The sequence below is a fragment of the Balaenoptera musculus genome, chromosome 21 (assembly GCF_009873245.2).
Source record: "Balaenoptera musculus isolate JJ_BM4_2016_0621 chromosome 21, mBalMus1.pri.v3, whole genome shotgun sequence".
In the NCBI taxonomy this organism is placed as follows: Eukaryota; Metazoa; Chordata; class Mammalia; order Artiodactyla; family Balaenopteridae; genus Balaenoptera; species Balaenoptera musculus.
Window position 1 is genome coordinate 14,303,546 of NC_045805.1, and position 20,022 is coordinate 14,323,567.

The window sequence follows — 20,022 nt, forward strand, 5'->3', positions numbered from 1 at the left end:
TGTAGGTCAAGAGCTACAGTAATTAAATGGATGAAATGATGACTACTGGAAGAAGGCTGGAGGAGTGGTATTTGAATGGGTTTCCACAGGCACAGAGGACAGTGGAGTGGGTGGGGAAGAGAATTCTGGAGAAAAATGATAGCAGGAGCAAAGCCATGTTACAGAAATCATAAGTGCTCCGGAGTATGGGCACCACTACCTATTTATGGAGTGAGAGGAGGAAAGGAGAGAGGAGGAAGAGAGGGAGGAAATGAACTTGAAAACTTGAGCTGGGAGAGAGGGTGAAAGCCATGAATTTTGTGCTGAAGACCACACATTTTATTCTCTATAAACTGTGGATGCCACTGAAGGATTTTTAAGAATGGGGAAGATAGGAGCAACCAGCAACCATCTCAAAGATGGCTGGTAAGAATATGCAGGGTGAATTGGAGAGGGGAGACAACAGCTAGGTGTGAAATTAGGAAATCTTGCCTGGGGACAGTGGTAGAAAAAAAGGAAAGTGGTAGATCTTAAAGATGTAGCATCAGTAGGACCAGGTGATGAGTTGCATGGCACAAAACACCTGTTTGGAAATATCTGTACAATAAGCAGAATCTTTCACGTGTGTGGGCTTCAGGATGCAGGCTTTGGAGGCAGGTCGACCTGCATCAAATTCTGTCCTGCCACTTGTGGTCATCGACAGGTTAATGAATCTCTTGAAGCCTCACTCTCCTCATCTGCAGAAAGGGATATTACTACTACTACTCCGATAGGATTATTGTGAGATTTAAGTGAGTGCATATATAGGGCTTAGAAGAGTGCATAGCAGGCAAAAGAGTATACTAACACACACACAGTCTCATTCACTACCTTTTAACACAGTATAAAAATATTAATAGGATTCTACTACCTAATTACAGCACTGATAATTATGTTTGTATAATATTTTTTAGTCTTTTTTCAAATGATTTTTAATATTCTTATAATTTCAGTGGAAATACTCTCAATTAGGTGTTCACTAAGGCAAAAAAGTTCACGTGAATATGTTTTCATTTATTCAACAAGAATCTATTTATGTGAATGGCTTTGGGTACACTTGGAATACAAAACAGTTTAGTTCACCTGCTCTCCTTGAGTTAAATTAATTAAAGAGAAAAGCCGTAGTCAAATGAAATAATCATATGTGTTCGTGCACTGTCATTGAACCAAGTGTCAATATGAGTGATACAAATTAGTTATGAGTTAAAAATTCAAACGGAATTGGCTTCCCAAACAATAACTGTCATCAGATCAAATATATTTACCGATAGCTCCTGCAGTCAACTGCAAAATGTTAAGTTCTGCTTTGAAATAAACACACAACATATCAAACAACTCAACATATCAAACATAAGATTAATCATATTGACATGTTCCACAGTAATAGCGAGATATTTCTTTTATAAATCACTGACAGGATTTTTTTGACAAAATTATTCCTTTAAGGTTTAATATAAATATGGTTTATCCTTTGTAAGAATTCAAAAGCTTATTTCATTTAATATAAACAAATGAACACTATACTTCAGAAACTTTAAAAATATTTCTTCGTAGAGAAAATGGAGACTGTTTCCTTTGGTAAATCCATAAAAGGCATTGCTTGGCTCAGGTCACTGAACCATTTTCTGCCTAATTTACTTAGGAACATTTTTGGGGTATGTTAAGTTTTCATGTCTCATATGAAAACACATGTCAGATATGTTTATATGTTTTCAAAAAATGGAAAACAAAGCTTGAAATGTTCCATGGTATGCATCTGTTCCATGGATACATGTTTTGAGATATTTTAAAAAGCCATTCGTTCTTAGAACTCGTAAGTAGAACAGAATTTAAAAAGTATTACCTTGTTCAAAGCCTATGTGAGGATATCAGATTATAAAGTATACATTTATAAAATGTAGTATAAGCAGTAAGGAACAAAATAAAGCATAGTAAAGGTATAAATATTCTGAAAGTTTATGTTTTAAAATTAGGTTTAATGGGCTTTATATGTGAAAATTGAAATAATAATAATTTTCTGTCAAGACAAACACATGTTGGGGAAAAAAATCAACTAGACCAACTAGAAATTTACTGACGACAGATCCTGAAGTATCCATTTTCTTTCTTCTTAATTAGACAATACTTTAGAGAATATTAAGTAAGGAAAGCTTGACTTTGATGGTCAAGTATTCAGAGTTATTAGGCTGAGGATGGTTCTCCATCAGGTAAACGAAACTATCTGACACATTTTCTTTGTAGTTTGAGTTGTAGATGATGATTTCTAAGCCAAGCTCCAGCTTTGGAAAATATTTATTCAAAATGCCTGGAAACCTAGGAATCCAGATTAGTGATATTGTCCCTGTGTGGGCTGATATGAGCGCCTCCAACTTGGTCTTGCCCTGAGAACAGCGCCCTGCTGAAGTTTTCCTCCAGACAGGGAAAGTGCTCAGTTGCCTGTCTGTCTCCAACTAACAACCACCACTGTCTCTCCTTCTCTGGACCCCATCTCATCTGTTACTGAAAGGAGACCCGGAGTGGAGGGCGAGAAGGCAGCCCACCCCGCAGCCTCGGCTTCTCTGAGCGCAGGGAAACCACGCCGTCCGTTCGTCTCTCCTCGGAAAGTTGCTGGAGGCCAACAGGCTGCAGACAGAGACCACTGGAACTGACTTGATTAATTCTCTAAGCTGCTCTGCATCCTCCAGACCTAGTTTGCCAAGGTGCTGCCCTCCCTCGAACCGTGAACCAGAAGCCGAGGCCCCACCCAGCGCACCCCAGTACCTCGCTGGCCACTCTTCTCTGCAGGGGGGCCCGCGGCACGCCAGAGTCCCCGACTTGCAGCAGAAGAACGGAAAACACCTACCCTGGTGATGATCAAAGGCTGGTTGAAGTCTATGCCCCCCGAGAGTCTGAAGCCCCAGGGCGCAGGGCCCGGCAGGACCACGTTTTGGGGCATGGTGCCTCCTGGCACGGCCTTCCTGGGGCGGGGGCGCAGCGAGTGTCCCCGAGCGGAACAGCCCACTCTGCTCCTGGGGCAGTGTCCTTGCCGGACCGCGGCCTTGGAGCTTTATCCCCGCTCCCGAGTGACGTCACTGGCCTCCCCTCCTCCCCGCCTCCTCCCACCAAGGAGAGCTCCAACTTTGGAAGAAAGAGACGCGCCAGACCCGCGGGAGTTTACAGACGCGCACCGGGCCGGCGCAGCCTCCCAGATCTCTGGGGCAGAAGCTGAAGGAGGCTTCGGGTTACAACTCCCATCACTCTCTCTCTTTTTAACATCTTTATTGGAGTATAATTGCTTTACAAGGGTGTGTTAGTTTCTGCTGTATAACAAAGTGAGTCAGCTATACACATGCATATATCCCCATATCTCCTCCCTCTTGCATCTCCCTCCCTTCCACCCTCCCGATCCCACCCCTCTAGGTGGTCACAAAGCACCCAGCTGATCTCCCTGTGCTACGCGGCTGCTTCCTACTAGCTATTTTACATTTGGTAGTGTCTATATGTCCATGCCATTCTCTCACTTCGTCCCAGCTTACCCTTCCCCCTCCCCGTGTCCTCAAGTCCATTCTCTACGTCTGCGTCTTTATTCCTGTCCTGCCCCTAGGTTCTTCAGAACCATTTTTTTTTTATAGATTCCATATTATGTGTTAGCATATGGTATTTGTTTCTCTATTTCTGACTTACTTCACTCTGTATGACAGTCTCTAGGTCCATCCACGTCACTACAAATAACTCAGTTTTGTTTCTTTTTATGGCTGAGTAATATTCCATTATATATATGTGCCACATCTTCTTTATCCATTCATCTGTCGATGGACACTTAGGTTGCTTCCATGTCCTGGCGATTGTAAATAGAGCTGCAATGGACATTGTGGTACATGACTCTTTTTGAATGATGGTTTTCTCAGGGTATATGCCCAGTAGTGGGATTGCTGGGTCGTATGGTAGTTCTATTTTTAGTTTTTTAAGGAACCTCCATACTGTTCTCCATAGTGGCTGTATCAATTTACGTTCCCACCAACAGTGCAAGAGGGTTCCCTTTTCTCCACACCCTCTCCAGCATTTATTGTTTGTAGATTTTTTGATGATGGCCATTCTGACGGGTGTGAGGTGATACCTCATTGTAGTTTGGACTTGCATTTCTCTAATGATTAGTGATGTTGAGCATCCTTTCATGTTTTTGTTGGCAATCTGTACATCTTCTTTGGAGAAATGTCTATTTAGGTCTTCTGCCCATTTTTGGATTGGGTTGTTTGTTTTTTTGATATATAGCTGCATGAACTGCTTGTAAATTTTGGAGATGAATCCTTTGTCAATTGCTTCATTTGCAAATATTTTCTCCCATTCTGAGGGTTGTCTTTTCGTCTTGTTTATGTTTTCCTTTGCTGCTCAAAAGCTTTTAAGTTTCATTAGGTACCATTTGTTTATTTTTGTTTTTATTTCCATTTCTCTAGGAGGTGGGTCAAAAAGATCCTTTTTGACCCATCACTCTCTTAAAGTAATGCCTATCCTCCTGTTTATCTTCTGCTTGGAGCTCAGCAGTGAGCTTCATTCGAAGTTAGCACAGGGAACTCTACCTAATGCACTGTGGTAACCTAAATGGGAGGGAAGTCCAAAAGGGAGGGGATATCTGTATGTGCATGACTGATTCATTTTGTTGTGCATTGGAGGCTAACACAACATTGTAAGGCAACCATACTCCAATAAAAATTGTTTAAAAAATGTCTATCTCTACCAGAAAAAAAAAAAAGCAGTTAAACCATGGCCTCTGTACTTTCAATTAAAACACAAGTATCAGGAATGCAATTGGTTACTTAGCAATTTTGAGTGTGCTAATGTTTACTTACTAGCTGTGTGGTTAAATTACTTAACATTCTTAAGCCTCAGTTTCCTCATCTGTAAAATAGGGGTAATAATGGTACTTCTCTGGTAGGGTCACTCTGAGAATTAAATGAGCTATCTCTGCACAGTGCCTGGCACAGCACGAGGGCTCAGTAAATAGTAAGCATTTCTGCAATTAAGTACATATAGTTATATATATTTGTGGGTATATGTAATATATGTGAATACAAACATATTAAGATTTTATTTTTTAAAAATGAAGAAATCTACAAGTGAAAATGTCATGCAAAGGTACCCTATCCAATGAGCCATCTAAAAGTATATATGAGAAGACAATTCGTCAGTATACTCAAAGTATAGTTTAATTTTGATTGGAGTAATTGTCACCTCCCTCAAATTCAGTCTCTAAACCTATGTTTTTGACACATGGGTGGCAAGTATTAACAGAAACCTAGGAGCTGAGACTGTCCTGTGTGGACAGTGCAAGAGGAGCCCCAAACAGGATGGAACTGCATGGAGGAAAAGGAGGGAGGGTGGGTATTCACTGAGCATCTTCATGGTCCAGGGCTGTGGTGATTGCTTTACCCGTGTCGTCTTCATCCTCATGTCAAGACCATCAGATTGCTATTATTATTCCCTTTTTTTTTTTTTTGGTAAAGAAGTAATTTCTTAGAAGTTGAGTTACTTGCATAGAATCACACAGCTAATAAGTGATACAATTTAGATCACAATCCCAGGTCTGCCTGACTCTAATGTGTGCCTGGTATAGGTCTGAAGACCAGGAGAGTCTGGGGAGGGTCCTGTCGTAGGCTCAGTGTGGAATCAGGTATTTCTGGTGTTATACTCCAGGATGGTCTGATTCCCAAGGAGAGGGGGAGGGATGAGGGATGAGAAGTGTGAAGTGCTTTAAAAGCCCAAGAATGAGAGTCTTGGACTTCATGCCCAATATGATAGGGCTGTATCAGTCCAGGGGAGCAGAGCTGCAACACACTTTATTAACAGCATAGTCTGTTTGGATGTGGTTTTAAGACTGATAGAGAAGGGAGATTTAGGAAGCTGTAAGCAAAGTGGACTAGCCTGGTGATAGTGTAAATCACAAAACCTGGATTGGAACTACTTTGTCCACTGTGGTAGATTATATAAAAGTCCCAGGGGGATAGGTGTTTTCTAGTCCCAAACATTTTCCAGTGCCCCACCTATGTTGGGTTATCAAGGAAGTAATCATGTATTCTTGTTGATTTTTGCCTGTTTGGGCTGGCTATATTGTCACAAAGCACATTTCCTCTGTCAGTCACTGGCTGTGTCTGCATGGTAGACACACGCACACACACACACACACACACACACACACACAGAGGTCAATTCAGGAAAAAAAATCAGATAAGTTATTTAGTATTGTGTAATTGTAACAATCAGTTGTTTATACCTTATCTCATGAGCTGGCTTATATAACAAGTTGATTGTATGTTTTTATTTTTTGTCAGTTTTGTTTTATTTTTCTGCCTTTTTACCGGTCGTTTTGGCATCATGTAGATGTAAGCAACATCTGTACAATATTAATATAATACCTGATGAGTTCGTAAGGCTTTGCAGAGAACATGGAAATCAGGGACCTGAAATAGACAGTTTTCCTATATCCTACTGTTCACTGACGTCACCAGAAAGGTGTTCAGAGGTGACTGTCAAGGTGGAGGTGAGAATAGCCGTGAGGCAGTGTTCTAAGGAAGAAACAGTGACCCAGTCCTAACTAGTCCTAGAGGTTCCTGCTTTTGGTTTGGGTACTGTCCTAAGAAGGAGTTCTTTCTGGATGAGCCTTTCATTTATTTTCTTTTTTATAATTTGCCTTTTGAAAGGATTATGATAAACTATGATTCCATTAAATATTACTTTTGTGATTATTATTTGAAACCATGTTTAGGAAGCCCTTTAAGGTTTTCCTTTTAGAGTAAGTTTAATAAAATTGTTCATTCTACTCTTGTATAATTGGAAAACTTTTCTGTTCGTTATAATAATCATCTCATCTATTTTAGTCCTCAAATCTATAATCTTAACCTTGAACTTTCATTTATTTTCTGATCCTGTTTTTCTAACCACCTCCTGGTACAAATACAGTTCAACCTGTGAAAAACCAAATCCATCCTTTTCTTTAATCACCTCAAACTGAATTCCTGGCCTCCATGCCTTTTAATTTTCTCATTTCTGTTCATTTTTCTACTACTCTTCCAGGTTTCTAGGATAGATGTTGTAAATTTTCCCTCTTCTTTATTTTGTATATATCAAATATCACTATGTATTGTGACTTCTTTTATTCATTCATTCAACAAACATTTATTGAACATCTGTGACATACCAGGCACTGGGAATGCAAAGATAAGATGAACTTTCTGTCCTCTAGGAGCCAGTAATAAAATAAGGGAGATGGAGATGTAAAACGTGATCACATTATGTGTTGAGTGCTGGGACAGGATTTTGTACAGTGATGGAACAAGAGTAAGTAATCAACTCTCCTTGAGGAAAGTATCCATGAAGGGATGCTGGATCTTGATGGGTAAGAGTTTTCCAGGTGATTGGGGATTGGAAAGGGAACAGGAAGGAAGATGTTCAAGGCAGAAGGAGCTGTAGAGGATGTGTGGTGGCAGGGAAGCAAGAAACAGGTGGCAAATTAGGAAATAGCAAGTGACTGGTATGGACAGAGTTTAGCCCATTAGGTAGGAACAGGAGGCCAGGGTCATAGCAGTCAGAAGCCAGATCAGAGGGAATTTTGTGTGTTACACTAGCATTTTGACTTTATTCTATTGGGAGCTTTGGAAGAGTTTTAAGCAACATGTATAATAATCAAATTTTCATTTTATTATCATCATTCTGGGAGGTGGGAGGGATGAATCACAATTGCAGGAGATAGGAAGCAAGGAATCCAGTTAAAACTTAACGGCAATAATCCAGGGGAAGATGTCGATTTGGGTAGTGGGGATGAAGAAGAGTGGCAGCTATGAGGCCCTTAAGTAGGTTCATTGACACAGTCTGGGGACAGTTCTCACATGGGGGATTAGGGAGAGGCTAGGCAATGGCTCCCAGACTTCGTTGCGTGTTACATGAATGGTGGAATTATTAACAAGGAGAAAATATACAAGAAGGACAGAAAGGCATTTTTGTTTTAATGAGGGAGTGGTGGATTGAAGCACAGTTTTTGTCATGCTGGGTTTGAAATACCTGTAGAATATGTGTGCTGTTTAGTGTACTGGTTATAAGACTACAGTTTGGAGCCAGACTGCCTGAGTGGTATCTTAGTTCCATTGTACTTGTTACGTGAGCTTAGGCAAGATTAACATTTTTGTTAAAATGATGATAATAATAGTACTTGCCTCCTAGAGTTCTTGTGAGATTTATATGAGTTAATAAGTACAAAATTCTCAGAACTGTGTCTGGCACATGCTATGTGTGTATAATCCTTTGCCATTATTAGTGCTAGTAGTGTAGTAAGCAACTGGATATATAAATTTAGAGCAATTAGATATATTAATCTAGAGATCTGAACTTGAATATTTTGGAACTATAGTAGAATCTGTACCTATGAATGCTAGAGGTTTTTTAAAAAAAATTGGTTGCAGTTTCTTTGACATTCCTCATTTTGAGAGATGGAGTTGATGTTCCCTCCTCTTGAACTTGGGTAGTTGTATGTGACTCATGTTACCAGTAAAATGTGGTTGAAGTGACATTGTGTGACTTCTGAGGCTAGGTCAGAAAGGGTGATCTAACTGCTGCCTTGTTGACTGTAATACTTGTGCCTGAAGCCCTCAGCTCCCATGTAAGAGGTCTGAGGTTCCATGCTGTAAGGAAGCCCAAGCGCATGGAGAGGTCACATGTCAGTACTACTATCCGTAGCCCCAAACCAGACCCCAGACATGTGAGTAAAGATTCCTCCTTCCAGTCCCTAGCCCTTAAGTCACTCAAGCTTCCAAGTCCCCTCAGCTCAGGCTTCAGACATCGGCAGCTGAGGAGAGTCCTCCGCACTGGACCCTTTCCAAGCTGTTGGCCAGCACAGTCTGTGAACGTAATAAAATGGTTGCTTTAAGCTTCTAAATTTTAAAATAATTTGTGACATAGCAATAGTAACAGGATGAAATCACCCAAGGAGATTAGGTGATCAAGGCAACAAAAGAAGATGATTAATGATTACGCTCTGAGGAACAGCAGAAACAGGGGCATTTAATGGGCAGGAGAATAGGAGGATCATAGGAGAAGAAGATGCTCTTCCTCTTACAAAGTGTTTAAAGGAAACTGTGAAAGTGGTGGCATGGAAGACAAATGAGAAGAGTTCAAGGAGAGAAGGCAAATATTATTGGGAGGTGAAATGAAAGTTGTCAGAGTGCCTATTAGATTTGCTAATTGAGACGTTCTAGGTCTGAGAACAGTGAATCATTTGCTGTACACCTGAAGCTATAACACAACACTCTTAATCAATTATACTCCAATATAAAATGAAAACTAGAAATAAAAATTTAAAAAATGGTGAGGACAGAAGCAGACTGCTGTGGTTTGAAGAACAATGGGAGGACAGGTGAAGATGGACTATTTTTTAAGGAATTTGATAATGAAAGGAAAGGGGAGACTGATGATGGTCAGCTGGGCGGTGGTGCAGGTCAAGAGAAAGAACTTTTTTTTAAAAAGATGGGAAGCTTAGCAATATTTGCTGAAGTCAGAGAAAAGTAGATGCTGAAGAACCATGTGGAATGCGGAAGAAGCAGCTTTGACACGAGAGGTGGAAGTAGAGGTCTTGAAGAGGACAGACCCTTTTCTTCTGAGGGTGGATGGACTTCCCCTAAATTGAGGTGTGTTAGCAGTAAAACAGACTACCTAGTTCTCTTCATCTAAAATTCTCCCTGCCTGTTTCAGGCACTCAGTGGCTTCACCTTTTGACAGTGGCAAGAGTTCTGAGACTGCCTCCTTGACAAAAAAAATCTCTCCTACTCTTTCTACCTCATGGTCTACTGCCAGATTGAAATCCTGTCTTTCTCTTGGATAGGAACCTACAATAGCACTTCCCTGCCCCTAGGACAGAGCCAAACTCTGTTAACGAAGGCCTTTTATCATTTGACGCATGCTGTGGATGCTGTTCAGACTCGGTCTCCTGATCACACACAGTCACTGTGGCGCCTGCCTGGTGGGCTGACTCCCCTTCCCAAGCTGTTTTCTATAGTCAAAAATGTTTTTCTCCCTCCCTCCCTTCCTACCTTCATCTCTTCTTCCTCCCCTACTTCCCTTCCTTTCTGTCTTTACAGGAGGAGTGTGTGTTTGTTTAAGTCTGAGATCCCTTAGCCAGTGGTTCCGAATTTTGATGCGCATTAGCCTAGGTGCTTATTAGAGATGCAAATTGCTGGGCTCCACTCTCCAGAGATATGAATTCAGTTGCTGGGGCCAAAATCCGTTGTGGGTGGTCTGTGGACCACACATTAAGAAAATGTAATTCAAATCAACACATAGGATTATAATTTCTTATACTGTGTCTTTATATGTGTGGTTCATCCTTTCTGGAACGTTCTCTTTTGTGTATCGCATCCCACTCTCTTTCCACATTTTCTGGGAAGACTCGATTGGCCACCAGTATCTACATCACACTTTTTCTCTACTTAACTCTTATTTCTTGTCAATATATCTCAAGTTTGAATTTAGCTGTTCTCCAGTATAATCAAGCACCTGGCAATGGGATGGGTGCTGGGGCTAAACAGTGACAAGGCATGGATCTGGATTTTGAGAGGCACATAATCTTACAAGGATGACTTTTTCATGAGAGCTGTTTTTGCGTTTCCAACCAGACAATAGGCTCCTCCAGGTAAGGGGTCTTATTTCTTTGGAATTTACCATAACTACCATCCAGTGCTGGGCCCTGAGGAGGTGGTCAGTAATTACTGATAGGTTGAAACAGGTTTTGGTCTTGATTGGAGTTGGTTGGGTGGGGGAAGCTCATTCCTCCTTCTCAATTCTTCCTTCTACAATTGTCCTGCCAAGAAGCACCTTCATTGACAGTCGCTGTTACGCCGGTTGTTTACGGTTGCAGCTTCCCCAACTCTACCTTGCTGTTGCTGTATTTGCATGTCCTTGCTGGTTTGGCTTCACAAACCAACTTTTCCAGGGCCCCGGGCAGCCAGCCAGAGCTCCCAAGCCCTTCCATGCATTGTGCCCGACTTCCTCTTTGGTAAGAGCCTGTGTGATTTTCATGCTTTGGAGGATTTGGGCCCTTGTGAAATGCCTTCTGGGGAATTAGCCACACTGAATTCCATGCTTTGTGTCTGCCCTCAGTGCTGTCAGGAGCCTATATTGTTTCATTCCCACGTCGTCACACTCCTTGGGACAATGCGATGGTTCAGCTCAAGTTCATTTGTATTCCCCTCTGAAATGTCACTTTTTCCCACCGTTTTTACTGAATTAACTAATAACAATCAAGGGACTCATCAGTATGCTGGAAACATAAACTGAGGCCTTGGAGAATGAGCAGCAAATAGGGGTGTCTCTTCTGTTACTGCTGATGGCTGCCATTTTAGTGCTAGTGCCTTTGCAAATTGCAGGGTCAGAGAGAGAGAGAGAGAGAGAGAGAGAGAGAGTTGGTCAGAGTAGGGGAGATTTTAACATGTTTTCCCATTGAAGCAGCTCATCTGGGGCATTTCTATCCTTACTAGATTGTCTTCTGGGTGGACTTCAAGCTGAGTGAAGGCAGGTTGCTTCCTGCCACTGGCAGGTTGAGAAAGATGCTTCTTTCTCTGTGGACTACTTACCTGTTTCTGATTCTGCTAAAGTGATCTTGATCAGGAGAACTACTATGGGGTGTCAGGCATTGTGCTAAGCATTTAACATGCTAGTTATTTCTAATTCTTAAGACAACCCTGCAGAATAGATATTACTATCCTAGGATACAGGGCCTGTGAGAAGATAAGGAATCTGCCCAAGATCTTACACCTGGTAAGTGGCAGAGCTGGATTCAAACCTAGATCTGCCCCTTTCTGCCACTTCCTGATTCTTCTGCTATTTCATGTTGCCTCAGTGCACATTTGCTAAGGTTTATTGACCCCAGAGCACTTCTAACAACCTCTACAGACTGTTTGGTGCCATAGTTTGAGGTCTTCGAAGAGCCAGCAGGTCATTTTCCCTGGGGACCAAAGTGGCGTCACAAATCCCAGTGGAAAAGGACTCCTCAGAAAGTTGGAGTTGCCCTCACTCACTGCAGCCTGTTATTGCTGTTATCAGGATCCTAGAAATTCCTGCCTAAACGTGTCTTGGAAAATCAAAGACCTAATCTTCAGTCGAATGGTATTTTACTTGGTAGGGTTAATTGCCCTCAGGTTCTATCTAGATGTACCTTCACATTTTCCACAACATTTGCAAGCGATCAGAAGAGCCAGGATGCATAGTGATAATAGAAACACATCGGAACCCATTCTTCGGTAACAGAGACCATGTGTTTTAGGGCTTTTCTGTTTGGAGTTGGTTTATCATCACTATAAAAACATTTCAGATGAGAACGGAGTGTGTGGAATCCCTGGGGAAACGTACAGGGAGCTCTAGATTTGGATGGCTGGATGCCTGGCCTGGGTTTAGTCACTCAGAAGGTTTAAAGCGAAGCACTAATGCTAAAATTTAATCTATCACAGACGCCTTGGCCATGTCCCTGAGCGTTTCCACCTGCTTCACTGCTGGGCTCCATGGCTGGTATCCTAATAAATAAAATGTGTGTGTTCTGTACTTAGTATATCAGTTTAGTCAAGAGAGCACTGGGTCCCATATATAGTCATCTTAGTGGGCTCTCGTTTTCTTTTTTTAAATTCTTTAAAACTTAAGATGAAAAATGGGGATAATAACTAATGAGTAATTACTTTATATAGTCCATGTTTATATTATCTGGAAAATGTTATTCCTATTCTAGAATACTGGGCTCAGCCTCCTCTTGTGTGGGAGACACATTCAGGAGTGGAGGAAAATTAGTACTTCTGCTCTGTTTTTCCCAGTTTTCTGGTGACACTGGGAAGGAAATGAGCATTTTAGGTTCCAAGTCCTGGCAAGTGGTAGCGGTTGGAGGAAAGCCTTCTCTCTACTGAAAAGGCATCTGCAAAGAACATACGTTTGCTGCTCCCCTAGAATAATGAATTCACTAAGTTTTAGACATAGAATTGGATGCTCGAGGTACAAATGAAAACCAAACTCAACAAAGACTCTGGGCCGAGGTGTCCGGACCCTGTCATACCAGAATCTTCTGGATATTCTCTGACATACATCACTGGAAGCCCCTTAGTTCCTTCAAAGGCCTCTTCGATAATTGCCTCTTAAATGTCAATGATTCCCAGGCTCATCCCGTGTTCTGGAATTTCACTGGGTGGTTTCATGAAAACCCATGGCTTTTTTACTTAAAAATTAAAGCCTGTCATCCCCAGTCAAATATATATCCCATTATTCCTTTTTTTTTTTTTTTTTACTGGATGCAAGATCCATATATTGAAATATTGAAATGTCTCTTAACTTTTTCCCTCAGAGAAACTCAGGCTCGACTTTACCAAAATTCGAATCTTTTGCTTCTTTCCCTTCCTCTCCCCTCTGTTCTGGTGAAGAGCTCCCCCGGGATTGTTATTCAAGGCTCAGACCTGAGTGTTGTCTTCCCCTCCTCCCCTCAGCCACCCTGAATAATGAGCGCTCCCCACATGTTGTTTGATTCCATGGTTATGAATATTCAGAATAGGCAAGTTCATAGAGACAGAAAGCAGATTAGTTATTGCTGGGGCTGGAGAGTGTGGGAAATGGGGAGCAACTATTTCATGGGTGCAGGATTTCCTTTTGGGGGTGATGAAAAGATTCTGGAAGTAGACAGTGGTGATGGTTGTACAACATTGAGAATGAGCTTAATGCCACTGAATTGCATACTTTAAAATGGTTAAAGTGGTAAGTTTTATGCTGTGTGTGTTAGCTTGGGCCGCCATATCAGAATACCACAGACTGGGTGGTTTAAGCAACAGAAATTAATTTTCTCATGATTCTGGAGGCTGGGAAATTTAAAATCAAGGTTCCAACAGGGTTGATGTCTGGTGCTGTCCCCTTGAGTTGCAGATGGCTGCCTTGCTACTGTGAGCTCGCATGGCCTTTATGCCCTGCGCTTGGAGAGAGGGTGAGCAGGCTGCTCTCTGGTGTTTCCTCTTATAAGGACGCTAATCCTATCAGATTAGGTTCCCACCCTTATGACCTCATTTAACCTTAATTACCCCCTCACTCCACATACAGTCACATTAGGGGTTACAGTTTCAACGTGTAAATTCTGGGGGGACACAATTCATTATGTGACACATAGCATTATGTGTATTTTACCACAATAAAAAATATTATTTGAACTACTGTGTGGAGCATGGATTATAGTGAAAGGAGGGAGACTAGTTAAGAAACTAATACACGAATCTAAGTGAGAGATGATGGCGGTGGTGGAGAGGAGCATTTAGTTTCTACCCTTCTTATTTTCACTTGGAGAGATTCTCTACTTGGCTTCTCACCCCACCCCTTCCTCTTCCTGTTTCCTAACTGGTATTTGAAAGCCGTTGGTCCACATTTCTTAATTGGGTGGAGTTACTCTAAGGATGGGGGATTCTGTGCCTTTTCTTCCCTCTGCTTTCCAGTGTGAGGTAGTAGTCCTGTTCTGCAGACCCCAAATTCCCCCTGGAGCACTGGCAGTGCCCAGAACGGGATGGGATGGGGTGGGGGGCAGACAGTATCAGCAGCCTCACTTGACTACAAACCCAATCTCTGACTCTAATCAGCTTCATCATAACGCAGGTGATATCTTGGTTTCCATCTTCACGGCCCATTTAGCCTGCTCCACAGAGCCTTCAAATCGCAGCTCCAGTGTTACTTTCTCTGAGCAGTATTCCCTGGCCACCCTCCAGCCCCAGTCTCCGGTATGGTTTCTGTGCATAGGCCCATGTGCATTCCCCTAGCTTAGCACATAACAAACCATACTGCAGTCACTTATTAGTGTCCTCTCTGGGAGAGATACAGCCACTGCTTTCCACATACACATCATACTTCATACTATTGCAATGCAGGGGTCTAAAGACATTAAGCTTCTTAAGGGTGAGGTCAGTCTTACTCACTTTCCATTTCCTGTACCTGATATAATGTCTGACAGAACATAAGTGCTCAATAAATGTTTGTTGAATACACAGCTCCAATAGCACAGTTAGTGTTCCTACTTCACCTTTTTTAAATAACAGAGAGAACATAAGAAAGCCTTTAAATCTTTATAACTTACTATCAAAAGTTAACTTACTATCAAATAGTTGACTGTTATCAAAAAACCAAAAGATAACAAACGTTGGAGAGAATGTGGAGAAATTGGAACCCTTGAACACTGTTGGTGGGAATGGAAAATGCTGCAGCCACTATGGAAAATAGTATGGTGGTTCCTCAAAAATTTTAAAATAGAATTACCATGTGATCCAGCAATCTGACTTCTGGGTATGTAGCCCAAATAATTGAAATCAGGGTCTTACAGAGATATATGCACTTCCATGATTACTGCAGCATTATTCACAATAGCCGAGATATGGAAACAACCTAAATGTTCATTGACAGGTGAATGGATAAAGAAAATGTGGTATATACATACAGTAGAATATTATTCAGCCTTGAAAAATAAGGAAATCCTGCCATATGTGACAACCTGGATGAACTTGGAGGACATTATGTTAAGTGAAATGAGCCAGTCACGAAAGGACAAATACTTCATAATGTCACTTAGATGAGGTATCTAAAATAGTCAAACTCATAGAAACTCAGAAACAGAAACAGGGGCCTGGGGGGAGGAGGAAATGAGGAACTGCTGTTCAGTGGGTATAAAATTTCAGTTATGCAAGGTGAATAAGTTCTAGATCTGCTGTACAACACTGTGCCTGTAGCTAGCAATACTGTACTGTACACTTAAAAATTTGCTAAGAGGGTAGATCTCATATTAAGTGTTCTTACCACACAAAAAAGTTAACTTGAATCTTCGAAGAGACTGGATCCATAATTCACATGTAAATTAGTCAGCTAACAAAAGATGGTCAGCGAGGCAACTGGAGTTCTTTCATGCTTTTGATAAATCTCCACTGTGATACTCAGCTGGAGTTGGTAGTCTTCTTTGAAGGTTTTCTGAATTCCTACAGTTAAGGAGTGCTGTTATCTTCTTGGAGCTGATTGCCTGAAAGTTAATCAGCACATGAAACTGGTTTATGTTTTCTGTTCTCAGGACAGTGAAAGGTAGCAATATTCTTGGGGCCATCTATATTCTCAGAAAATTGAAAGGTGTAGATACAAATTATGCATTTCTTTAGGTGCAAAAATGAATTCCTTTCAAGAAGTCATGGGCTTTGGGGAGTTTTCTACCAACAGTTACGAGTTTTTGCTGTTCTGTATGTACGTTCTCATCTAATTTCCCTATAACTAGGGTCCTGCATACTTTAGGTCGTTGGCTGGGCTCATGGCTGTGGTCTGAGGGCGTGACATGGGTTGAAGCCAGCTTGCTAATATGACAGCTGAATCCTTTGATTTGTATATCCTTAAGTTCCATTCTCCAACTAGCAGATTGACCTACCATGGATTACAAACTTCCTGAAAATGAAACCATGAAATGATTTAAAAGCTATTTTGAGATGTGTCAAAAATTGAAAAATGTTAGTTGATTATGTATTTCTTAAGATAGTGTGCTGCCTAAAAATATCAGTGAAATACTTTGAACATTATGCTAGTCTGCAAGTGAAACATAAATAATGAATTGTACATTTACCTGGCATCATGGCATTTAAAAGAAGCCAACATGAAAATGAAAAAGTTGCATCTGTGGGTATCACAGAGAAACTACTGAAAGACTGCCTGCCATTCATATGCTACGTGTTCATCTATTTAGTGGAGACATGCTCCTTTGTCCTAGGAAAATGCCCTGTTTTCTCTCTCACTCTTTCATGGGTTAAATGTAGCACACCCCCAGCCCCAGTTTTACAATGTACTTTTAAATAACACAGGACCTCATTGGAAGCAATATATCCTTTTAGCTAAATATTTTTTGAAGGTGGATGGGATGGTGATTGACTTGAGAAGTTGGTAGGAGGCTTAGCAGGCATTCCTAGAATTGCAGGCACGTCTGATTTCATTTTACAAAGCAGTTTAAAATAGATGACACAGAATTAGTCTGTCTGAGAGCTTTCATATTTCCTGGTCATCCAGCTGTGATGGGGAGGCCAGAGCAGTAGCAGCCAGGGCATTCAGAACCCTCAGAAGTAGGTTTTCTTCTGGGTCTTTCACTGGGGTCCTCAAGTTAGAAAAGCTCTCTTTATCACAGAATTGTCAAAGGGAGTCTTAAGATCCTTACATTGTGATACCAGTTATGAAATGCAAATTCAGTTGATTACTGCAGTTTTAAATGAATTGTTAGGAACTCGGAACTTCTTTTCTTGATATTAAGTATTTTACCATCTCCTGTTAACGTTTTGAGGGCTTCTCTTAGAATTAGGACACAGATTTTCACTTATTTAAAGAAGGTCATGAGGTTACTTCTAGAGACACAACAAAAGAAAACAAAGAAAAACAAAACTACCAAGTACTCAAAATTGAGCTGATAGCAACTTAAGTTTTGAACTTCTAGGTTTGTCCACCACTTGGTATAAACAAAGGTAAAACCATTTCTTATTGTCTTTGACGTAAATACTCTCAATAAAAGAAAATACATATTTGCAGCAGGCAGGTCCTGGAATTCAAGATTATCTGGGCATATGTTAAGGACTTGTGAGCTGACCGGGTACTAAGTGGATTTTTAAATGAAGAGTAGTTGCATGAGTAACCCCTTCTGAAGAATCTGATCCCAGGGAAGAGAGAATAAGAGGTTGATAAATACTCAGAGGTTGGTGCAAGTCCATAGACTGGTTTAAAAGGGCAGGGGGGGCTTCCCTGGTGGTGCAGTGGTTGAGAATCCGCCTGCCAATGCAGGGGACACGGGTTCAAGCCCTGGTCTGGGAAGATCCCACATGCCGCGGAGCAACTGGGCCCGTGAGCCACAACTACTGAGCCTGCGTGTCTGGAGCCTGTGCTCTGCAACAGGAGAGGCCGCGATGGTGAGAGGCCCGCGCACCGCGATGAAGAGTGGCCCCCGCTCGCCGCAACTAGAGAAAGCCCTCGCACAGAAACGAAGACCCAACACAACCAAAAATAAATAAAAAAAAAAAAAAAAAAAGGGCAGGGGTGTTGTACCCAGTAGTTATCATTCCAGATCAGCCACATCACTGTTTCAAAGCCCTAAGGCAAGAAGTTATAAGAACGAGAAAGAGCGGTTTCATGAAAATATCGATGTGATTTAAGCACACATACTGCCAGTTACACTAGTGCCACCAAACTGGTAGCTTCAGAGGTCAACTTCCTTAGCCAGTAGCACCCTCAGCACTGGGCATGGCCAGCTGCTGGGGATTGGTGGCCCAAGAACATAAGTAGACGTTAGCAGCAATATCATTGCCTCTGGGAGGGAGCATATTGCAGACTTGGTGCAGCCTTATTGCCCACTTTCCTTGGAACTGTTATGGGGATCAGTGACTTCAGTGGGCATAGGCAGGAGTGATGGCAGCTTTTCTGGGCACTGGCGATTTTGACTTCGTCATGTTACAGGAGCAGAAGCTGTCATTTTTGGTGTAAATAGTTCTAGGAACTAGACTATGAAAGATGGCATCGTGGAGTATATGTGAGCTACTACTCCTGGGAAGAACAGGGAAATTGGCATTACTACACAATTGTGGGGACAAGAGCCAGGTTGTAGTCTTCTGCCATTGATTGTGACCTTCTTTTTATCTCGGGTTAAAGCAACCTGAGAGCGAGATTTGACCAGTTTGGGCCAGATAATCAGTTTACATTTTGATGTTTTGAAGTTTTAGACATTTAGAGGGAACCAATGAATAATTGAGAAAGGAGAATTGTAAAGCATTCCTTTCCTTTCTGTTTTCTTTCCATCTTCCTTCTATTTGTGTTAAAACTGTTTAAAATTTCCTTAATTCCAAGATTTTCAACTTAATTTTGTTAAAAGAAGCTTTTGTAAATATTCCGTTTACATTCTTTTTAAAAAGAATATAAACGAAGATAAGTTTTACTGAAGCCCTACAGGCCAGAGTCAACTAGATAGATCCTTTAAAAATATATTATGGCAGTTGCTCTGGAAATTGAGCATCATTATTTTCCATTCTGTCATTTTCTCCTCAGTGGCTCGGCTCCATATTGATCGTTAGAATCAAGCGTCATCTCTGAGTTTGGCGAACAGCTGCCCTAACTTGGTTTAGGGCTAAAGCCTATTCTGGCAAAGAAGATGGGGCTGCTCATTCCAGATGAGATTTGGATGGAAACGGTGTGGCTGTCTGCCAGAGCTTCAGGGGTCAGAGTGAGGGCTGAAGTACACGTACGTTGTGAGCTGGACCCAGGAGTGCGGATCAAATCTACAGGCTCTGGAGCCTGTTTGCTAAAGGAGCAGACGTCGAGTCCTCCAACCAGCAAGATCCGACCATGGAACAGTTGCGTAGTCTTGAATCTAGGTATGTTGCATCATATCCCCTGAAAATCCTTACACGTGGCAAAGGTCAGTTATATTTCAGTTCTCGTAGCAGAGGAGAATTAGCCTGGTTCCTCATAAAATTCCCTGTCCATGTATCATACTTAATGATAATAGAAATAATGATTTATTATTCCTACTAGAAATATTTTTGGATAGTACTGTGTTAGATTAGCCATTAAGTAGCCATTCTGAATCTACCAGCTTCTCGCTTATTCATTTATTTAAAAAACTTCTATATGTCTAGCATTGGGTAATGACAGAAAAAAATGTGACAAGAAATGACACTCCCTGGCTTTGAGAAGACAAATACGCTTGTATAAAATAACTTCAGGGTGATAAACGGGTCGAAGGAGTGTTAGAGGGTTCAAAAGTTAAAGAAAATTCTGAAAAACAATCTTAGGGATGGGAAATAGGGAAGGATACCTGAATGTTTTGCACATCGTGAGGAAAATGTTTGATCTTAGTTGGCAGAGAAGAGAGGATTTGGCTTTGCAGGCTGGTAAAGATTAGCAAAACTGTGTAGGTGGAAAAAAGCATCTTGTATGATTGAAGGTAAAGGAAGAGGCAGTGGGGAGCTTGGATAATGGTTAGAGTGG

At 41.5% G+C, this 20,022-nt stretch overlaps 1 protein-coding gene across 3 annotated transcripts in view; it reads right to left on the bottom strand.

The window, feature by feature from the left end:
- The window catches only part of PDLIM3 (PDZ and LIM domain 3), a 30,510-nt gene extending 27,461 nt beyond the window's left edge, over positions 1-3,049 (bottom strand). For 2 of the 3 annotated variants that reach the window (XM_036838732.1, XM_036838730.1), the window contains exon 1: positions 2,861-3,048. In XM_036838732.1, the coding sequence (XP_036694627.1) occupies positions 2,861-2,953 (93 nt within the window). In that variant the 5' untranslated portion in view covers positions 2,954-3,048. Of the gene's footprint in view, positions 1-2,860 lie in introns of all 3 variants that reach the window. The other variant, XM_036838731.1, reaches the window with a different exon arrangement.
- Positions 3,050-20,022: the final 16,973 nt, after the last annotated feature.